Source organism: Crocodylus porosus, unplaced genomic scaffold, assembly GCF_001723895.1.
Source record: "Crocodylus porosus isolate Cpor-Errol unplaced genomic scaffold, CroPor_comp1, whole genome shotgun sequence".
Classification (NCBI taxonomy): domain Eukaryota; kingdom Metazoa; phylum Chordata; order Crocodylia; family Crocodylidae; genus Crocodylus; species Crocodylus porosus.
The window spans coordinates 19692782-19701927 of record NW_017728911.1 but is presented as its reverse complement, the minus strand read 5'-3'; the positions used below and the strand labels follow the sequence as shown (position 1 = coordinate 19701927).

General features: G+C 44.9%; 1 protein-coding gene across 10 annotated transcripts in view; it reads right to left on the bottom strand.

The window, feature by feature from the left end:
• The window catches only part of MYO5A (myosin VA), a 193418-nt gene that overhangs the window by 73900 nt on the left and 110372 nt on the right, over positions 1-9146 (bottom strand). For all 10 annotated transcript variants that reach the window (XM_019533553.1, XM_019533557.1, XM_019533559.1 and 7 more), the window contains exons 6-9: positions 5115-5258; positions 2427-2508; positions 840-947; positions 209-315 (exon numbers count right to left, since the gene is read on the bottom strand). In XM_019533553.1, the coding sequence (XP_019389098.1) occupies positions 209-315; positions 840-947; positions 2427-2508; positions 5115-5258 (441 nt within the window). The remainder of the gene's footprint in view (positions 1-208; positions 316-839; positions 948-2426; positions 2509-5114; positions 5259-9146) is intronic.

The following is a 9146-nucleotide window of genomic DNA, read 5'->3' as shown; positions in this document are numbered from 1 at the left end:
CAACTGCTTACTCAAGTTTGGAGAGAGGAAAGGGGAAACGTAAGTTTCCAGGCTCATGTTTAAGGGAAGGAAGGAAGGAAAGTGGTACTGATCTAGAAATAAATTGCCTGCACTTCCATACTGTTGCGTGATGGGGAGTCTCTGCAAACAAACTGAATACCGAAATATCACAATATAAATGATGCAATTTAACCCATCTACAACTTACAGGGATCGTGCAGCTGTCAGAATCCCGAGATGTAAATCCCACATTGCCCAAATGAAGGATTCCAGCAAGGATTCGGAAAATTCCCATCTGGTAGGAATCACTAATCCCTGAAACAGGATGAATAAAAACCATTCGAGTGAAGTAAAGAAATCAGAGCCACAGCTGATAAAAATTATTTTTTTTCACAGCTGACCCCCAATTATTTTTAAGAAGGCATGATAAAATCTGCTGTCATGACCTCCCATCTCACTCTTGTGCACTGATACTTTGCATAGGCTTTCATACCAGCAAACATTACATGGCCCAGCTTTGTTTTACTGCAAGACAGAAGCTGCAAGGAAGGATTATTAAAATATTTAATAATTCATTAGTGAACTGCCCATGCTTCTGCTTAGACTGCATTTTCAGAGAATCAGACTCCAGCATTTATTGCTATTTAAGTAATACTTTTTCATGGCTGCCTGTGTAATACTGTAAAAAATATAATACAGGTATCTTGATCCCCAAAGTTATCCAAATCTCTTCCTGTTTAAAATGCAATATAAAATAAATGAAATAAAACTGACAAATATAAATATAAAAACCATGATACCGAAGGCAGAATTATGTGCAGGCTGTTTTCAGGAATTACCTAGCAAAGTGCAGGCCTGTCTGGTGTTCACCATTTCCTTAGCATCATCAATGCCATCAATCACTGGATTGCCCCCTTGCTTCGTATAATGAAAATAATTTGCATTCCCTACAATAAAGAATAACAAATCCTTTACATATTCTAAAGGAGAAATTCATAGCATGCTATGCAACTGTTAGATCCTTCTTGAACTTCTTAAACTGATTGGCAGAACTCACAATTTGAAATATTTCAGTATATTAAAATCTCTGAACCAAGCATATCGGCTACACTAAAGCAGGTCTGTGTGAAGGTTTGATATTGCAGTTAAATGTTTCTAAATCCATTTGATTCCTTCAATAGATTTACTGTGTCCTCTGTAACAAACCACATCTCCGTAAGGTAGTGTTCTCGGTCCGCATGCAGCTTTCCTTTGAGCTATGATGTAACTGTGCATGAACGCACAGTAGGATGGGAAAGGGGACTGTCTGCCCCAGAGCAGCTATCAAGCCTGTGCTTTCTATGGAAACCAAAACCAAAATGGTGTGACATAGCAAAGGCAGTCCTCATACTTGCCCATAAATTGTGAAATCTTTATTAGTTACTGGTAAAACACTAGAAACAAGTGAGAGAGGATACTATACATTGTACAGCCTGCCCAGGAAACTCACACTGATATGAGAAACATCAGAATTCTCTATGTAGAGGGAGCTACAGAAAAAGGACTTATTAGATAGCTTAGACCAGGAGAGCTCAACCCCTAATTCACACACCATATCCAGTCCCCACTGCCATGACATTTGAGTCCCTGGGGAGCCCCACGCTCTGTGGTCCTGTGCACCAGATCAGGCATAGGCCCTGATCCCACTGCACAGGGCCAGATGGAGGCGGCACAGGGCCCCGATCCCAGCAAACAGGACTAGCATAGGGCCCCAATCCCAGCGAGCAGGACCGTGATCCCAGAACATGGGGTCAGACAGAAACTGTGCAGGGTCCAATCCCAGCAGGCAGGGCCAGGTGAAGGCAGAGTGGGGCCCCAATCCCAGGACACAGGACAGGGTCCTAGAGCCCAATGCTAGCGTGCAGGAGTGAGTGGGGCCCAAGGGCCTGATTCTGGCATGAAGGGGCCATGCAGGGCCCAATCCAGGTGCAAACACTTGATCCTGGTTCTCAGGGTCCAATCCAGCCCCATGCCAGTCATTGGGTCCACGGAGCCAAAAGACTGAACAGCACTGGCTCAAACCATCCTTCACCCAGCACAAGTATGGACTTGACAAGTTACAGGCCTGTGTCTCTAGTAGGTGAGTTTCAAAGGACTCGGATGAGGGGAACTCCATCCTTGCCCCAGGAAAATATTCTACAGGTTAGTACATATCTTCTGTACTGTACCAAAGGCTATAATTAATCTGCTTTTCTTTGGAAATAACTTGCCTGTGAACTGTCATTTTAGCTATTTTTGGGTAGACTTTATTGTAACAACTTCGAAAGCTCAGGATTAATAAGAACTTTAAAGCCAGCGTTTCTTCTTTTAGACCTATAACTCACAGAGCTTAGAAATAATACTTTGTACATACTGACTGCAAAACATACTAGATGTGAATTTCATACCTAATCGTAGGGTTTTAAACTCGGATAATGCTGCAGAGGCACAGAGCTGGTAGAAGATATGATAGTTTCTCTCTTCTTCTGCCTTTAAGAAAACAGAAGCAGCTACATTTCAGAATTTAACTACTGCCAGACAACTATTAATAAAGCTTCTATGTTTAAGACATTTTGTAGCAATACATAAAAATCCACAAAGAATATGAAAAAGTACATCTGAAATTTCTCTATTTCAACAATTTCCTTAAACAATACATACACAGAAAAATTTTAAAATTAGCACACAATATTGTCAGTGTTTAAAATGGTCTTACTTAAAGTTTACAGTTGATAAAATAAGTAACAATGCCTCAGTTGCAGGATTCTAGTGAAGGGACTACTGAAACATTATATGACTTTTGACACTTTTAAAACAACAGATATTAATATTAGAGAGATGCAGTCATGCAGTCTAAATCTTTGGGTCAACACCACTATTATAAACATAAACACTCAGAACCATAAAACTTCAAACAACAAACCTCTCCAAAAAAACCTTAGGTTTAATAGGCCTCTATACATCCACTAATTAGAAAATGCTATGGTTTTCTCCATAATAGCCCAAAACAATGCCTATTATAAGGTATTATTTATTATTTGTATTATGCGTCTAGGAATCCTAGTCAAGGATTAGGACCCCATTGTAATAGATGGTAGACAGAAATACAAGAGAGACAACAATGTCCAGGGGTTTCAGTCTCCATGACAGACAGATGGATAAAAACAGATGAAAGGAGTAGGAACAAATTGGGAGGATCAGGTAAAAAAACAAAAAACAAAACAAAAAATGTTCAACAGAATAAATCATGGATTGTCATTTGCTTAAACAATGCCAAACAGAAATGATTCACAGGCATCATGACAGAGTTCCCCTTTGCTTCCTGGTCCATCTAGTTCAAAATCAACTGCCTAGCAATGGCAGCAGCATTGCTATAGAGGCAGCAGTGAAGGCATCAACTGAGTTCATGGCTCATTATCATCTACCTGATTCCTTCTGACCTCTTCATACCATAGGTGTTAATGACCTTTTTTAACGATGATGCTCCACTAATCAAGCTGTACTTTCGTGATTCTGCTGCCTGTTAGCTGCTCCTAATAATGTAGCTTCTATTTCATAGCTGTGCAAACTCTTTAACTAGTTAAAAACATTCATAGATTTCATAGACATTAGGGCTGAAAGGGACCTCATGAGATCATCAGGTCCAGCCCTTGCCCTAAAGGCAGAAAGTCACCTGGGGTCTGATGACCCCAGCAAGATAAGCATCCCAACACAACATGAACGTGCCCAGAGTAGGTGCTTGCACCACTTTTGGTGGGGAATCTATTCCAGACTCTGGAGTCTTGGACAGTAAAGTTTTTCCTTGCATCCAGTCTAAAACAGGCTTCCAGCAGTTTGTGGCCATTGGACCTTGTCTTCCCCAGGGAAGCCCTGGTGAACAGACAGACATTCTCCTGGATTCTGATGTACACCCCTGAAATACTTACAGGCTGCCACAAAGTCCCCTCTGAGCCTACATTTTTCTAAGCCTAAGAGTCCTGTGCCTCTCAGTCTCTCCTCTTAAGGCCTGCTCTGATCGTGTGGGTGGCTTTCTTCCGGACTCTCTTGAGCTTTTCCATGCCCTTTTTAAAGTGTGGAGCCCAGAACTGGAGGCAGTACTCCAGCTGCAGCCTCACTAAGGCTGAGTAAAGTGGAAGAATGACATCTTGGACCTTGTTTGAGATGCACTGGGAGATGCAAGCCATCAAATCCATTAAATCAAGGCCATTAAATCAGGTGTGGAAACCTTAACTCAGGTGAGAAAATAATGTTCAGTGAAGCATTGGATGCACTGTCAAGGCTAGATTTTGTTTTATGAATTGAAAAAGAAGATGTACATTTAATCCTAATGACTACAGGACCAATGAAACAACATATTTTGATTATTTTTGCCTAGTTTGTTGTGGTTTTTTATGCATAACATATGACAGGGGTTTTCAATTGGGGGTATGCGTACTCCTGGGGGTACCCGGGTTGGCCTCAGGGGGTACTTGGCAGTGGGCACTGCCACTGATCGGCTGCAGGGGACCCCCTCCAACTCATCAACTAGCTGCTGGGGGTCACCTGCTCGTCTGGCCACCAGGGGTTTCCCGTCTTCTCCACCGGCCACTGGGAGTACACTGACCCAAAAAGGTTGAAAACCTCCAATATATGATATAGCACATTAACACACATTCCAGTAAGGTTATGTTTTTATTTCAATCTTAAACTGACTAATACAGCCCTGTGCCCCTAGCTGACTAGTATGTCTTCTAGTTTCATTTCAACTGGAGAAAAATATATGTTGTGTTATATTTGACAAAGCACCATAAGCTTTCCCCTCCTGCTTTTTAAATCCTAAATCCACTCATAGCAGAGTTACATACACTATTTTGCTGAAGGCGTTTAATCCTTAGATATACACCATATTCTTACTGTCAGTAAACAAAATGTAGATTTTGCAAGCATAAATGTTTAATATGCTTACAAGCTGACTTTGTTTCTATCCTGTCTGGGTGTGTATTACACCTACAAGATCCTAGTAACCTCTTAGTCATAAGAGGTACCTAGCATTAGTTGGCAGTAAGATTTTCATTATAATCATGTAACACACAATAAACAGATTGTATCAGCATTACCTGAAATACCACTCTTGATTTTTCTAAGAGGTAAGTTCTCATGTTAGCACCAATGATTCGATACCTCTTATCGAAACCAATCTCAATGTATTTCCCAAAGCGACTGCTGTTGTCATTCCTTGTGGTTTTGGCATTTCCAATGGACTATGGGAAAAATATACAAAGATTAAACAGCTCTTAGAAATTATCTTATCTATTTATTTTTCGGTATGGCATGCAAATATTAACCCACATGAACAAGCTTTGTTCCAGAACAAGTTTTGGTCTGCCCTGCTGTGCAGAACCAAGGAGAACTCCCTCTGACCCCCACCCCGCCACACTCCTTCACTGCCAAACAGCTGCTGCTCTGCCCCAGGCAGGAGAAAGAAGCAGGCCCTCAGCTGGTGCCTAGTCCCCCAACCCTTAACAGCCAGGTATCTGCCCATATGGGAAAGCCTCTGCCTGGTAGGGGCAGAGGGGTTTCCCCCCAGCCCAAGGCTATCCTGTCCTAGTGAGCAGAGGGAAATCCCCTCCTCCTCCTTCTCCCTCTTCCCTGTGTGGCAGAGGCTGACCAACCAGTCACAGGTGGGAGGGGGAAGCAGTCCCCCAGACCATGTGTGGGGGACCCTAGGGCAAGGACTCCCTCATACTCCCACACCTGGCTGCACAGACTGGCACCTGGTCCAGGGGACTACTCCCCCATGCCACCTGCAGGAGTAAGCCTGGGCCACAACTCAGCTGGGTGTGTGGGAAAGGGGGAGAGGGAACCCCCTCTGCTCCCCCAAGCAGGGGCAGACTAGGGCTCAGTGGACACTGGTCCAGGCCAGGAAAACTCCCCTAGCTCCCCCGCACATGGGCCAGCACCTAGATGGGGAGCTCTTCAACCCCCTGCAAGGGATGACAGCAGGGGTTGGGGGCAGGTGCTGGGTAGCCAATCAGGGATAGCCCTGCTACAGTGGGCTTGCAATGGCCAGCAAGCAGGAGGTGTGCTCTAGCACCCCCCCAGCTTCTGGCCTGGGTCAATACAGCCATCTGGCTGCCTTTCCCAACTGAAAAGTGAACGTCAATTCAGTTCATTATCATCCAGTCTACATGGTTTAGAGGAACCTGGAAGACTGAATCTATTTCACCTTGGGCTTTTTGACTGTCTGCACTTAGCTTGAGTGGCACCCTGAGGCATCCCTGAAAGGATCTCAAGGCACCTTTGTTGAAAAATAGCTGGTCTAGAAGCTAATATCCACTGACTAAGGGTATCAGCCTAACTTTATGAAGTTTCTTTTTTAACTGCTTTATTAAAACTTCGAAGATGTTCCTGTTTCAATAGTGTCTTGAGTCTAGCAACTCAAACTCTACAATTTTAGGGATATTTTTCTATGGCCCCAATGTTGACCGTTTCCCAGATCTCTCACCAGGTTATCTCAGTAATATTTAGTATAGATTATAATTTAAAACACTGTCCTTGTTTATCAGTTTTGGGATGACATGTTAACCACAAGAACCTGCATGTGACAGAAGCACACAACTTGTGCATAGGATGCACTCTGTGGATACATACAGAAGAAATAAGAAAAGGTTCTACATTCTTGTTTATGATACATAAATACATATAAGACAATCCTCCAAAGTACCAATGGCATAATAAAATAAATGCACCATTTCCTGAATAGTGCAGAACATTTTGGGAATCTTTGTAAACACTCAATTATTACTCTTCTCAGCAAAGACTCTTGTTTCCTGGCAATTTGTACAAATAAGCATTAACATGAAAAGGTTCATAGGACTGAATCCCTGGTTTTAAAGCTGGAATTTCACTCATCAGTCATTACCTCCAGAAAAAGCCTTAGCTCACCGTATATTGTCATTTTGCTAGAAATATACTCCTAAGTCACAGTTGCTGTTGCCTGTGTGTGTGTGCGTGCATACACTAGAAGCCTGTTGCTCTACAAATAAACGTATGCATATAGATGTCTGCATGCATGTAAAAGTATCCCATATTTTCAGATAGTCAGAAGCACATGGAAAAACTAGGTTTGTACAAACTGCTCTGTAATATTAAACTTTAGCAGTTGCTTCTAATAAAATAGTAGTCACACACAAACAATATTGCACAGATGAATATTAAGATCAGGTAAGTTAGATAGCCTTTATTTTTCAGAAAGGCCAAATAAAGGCAGACAGGAGTAGTATTATCTGGCATCTACCCTGAAGCACAGTATAACAAAGAAACCTCTTTATGATCCTTCGTGTTTGGATTACAAGTTTAAGACACTCTCAGATGATTATGATGGGAAAGCATTTCATTTCCAAAATGTATTGAATTCTTTTTTATGGTGAAGCAGTAAGTTGATAATGGGGGAGCTGTGGGGTGGGAGAGGTGAGGGAGAGGGGAGTGAGGAGCACCAGCAGGCCCAGGGGGGCCATGGGGAGGGGCTTTCATTTTAATCATGAAATTTGGGGATTTACCAGAAAATTTGCAATTTTTTTTAAATCAAAGAATTTGTGATTTTTTTTTTTTTAAATCAGGGAAAACAAGGATCCCTGGTAATAATCAATGGCTTGATGTCTAGCTGGCAGCTGGTATCAAATGGAGTGCCCCAGGGGTCAGTCCTGGGGCCTGTTTTGTTCAGTGTCTTCACCAACAACCTGGAGGATGACATATGCTACACTCTCAGCAAATTTGCAGATGACATCAAGCTGGGAGGGAGTAGCAGATACACTGGAGGGTAGGGCTAGGATACAGAGTGACCTAGACAAATTGGAAGATTGGGCCAAAAGAAATCTCATGAGCAGGGAACCTGGTTTTCCATGATAAACCCCCCCACAAATTCTCTGATAAAAATCCCAAAATCCATAGTTTAAATTAAATGTTCCCGACAGCCTTGCTGGTGCCCCTCACTCCCAACCTCCAGCCCCCACAGCCTTGCTGGCACCCCTCACCCCCAGCACACCAACCCTGCCAGAGGAGGCCCCCAGCTGCCAGGGCTATGTGGCCAGGGACCCAGGTCCACATGCCCCTGCCCCCAACAGAGGTAATTGCTGCTACAGCAGGAGCACAACCAAGATCCCCCCCCTGTTGCCTGCCTGCAGCAGGCTCGGATGGGGCTGGCTCCCAGTGGCAGTGTACAGTCCCAGGCGATGGGGGAATGAGTGCCCCCGAGATCTGTGTGGGGGATAGACACAAGGCAGGTGTGCACTGCCCCTGTGCACATAGAGGAAGTGTGGCCAGGGCAGCATGGAACTTACAGCGGCAGGCAGGTTTTGTGGATGGCCTTGCTGTGCCCTGCCGCACCAGTCGCACACACTGCGCTCCAGAGAACCTGGTGGATGGCAGCAGGGCAGAAAGCACAGTGTTTGTGACCCAGGGTTTGCAACTGGCCAGGCACTCTGGCTGGGGGAGGTGGAGTTTGCAGTGTCCTCACTCTTGGCTGGAGTGCCTGGCCAGCTGCAAACCCCCGTTCCTGGCCAGAGAGCACCCAAGCTGGCTGGGGACTGAGGGAACGGGGAGGTTTGCAGCCAGCTGGGCACTCTGGCCAGGAGGGTTTGCAGCCTGCCCGCTCCCGGACGGAGTGCTCGACTGGCTGCAAACCCCCACCGCTCCTGGCCACCCGCAAACCAGAGTGTCCAGCCGGCTGCAAACCTTCCCACTCCCTCAGCCCCCACACAGCTTGGGTACTCCCCAGCCGGTCACTCCTGCTGGGATGCAGGGTTTGTAGCTGGCCGAGTACTCCGGCCAGAAGCAAGGAGGCTATAAACCCCCTCCCAGTTTGGAGCATAGCAGGCTGCAAACCTCCCCACTCCCTCAGCCGCATGTCAGCTTTCCCACCAGCCCTGCTCCGCAACCCCCAAGCTCCACTTACCTCCAGCAAGAAGAGTGAGCCTGCAGCAGCCTCCGGCAAGCGTGAGTGTTGGGCCCAGCCCTTCCCCTTCGGGCAGGGTTGAGGGTTTCCCCACCCCTTTTGCAAAAAGCTCTTGTAGGCTGGAACTCAACCATCCTCCAGAGCTCTTTGTAAAATGGAGAAATCCATGGGTTTATCTTCTAAAAGGGAATATCCA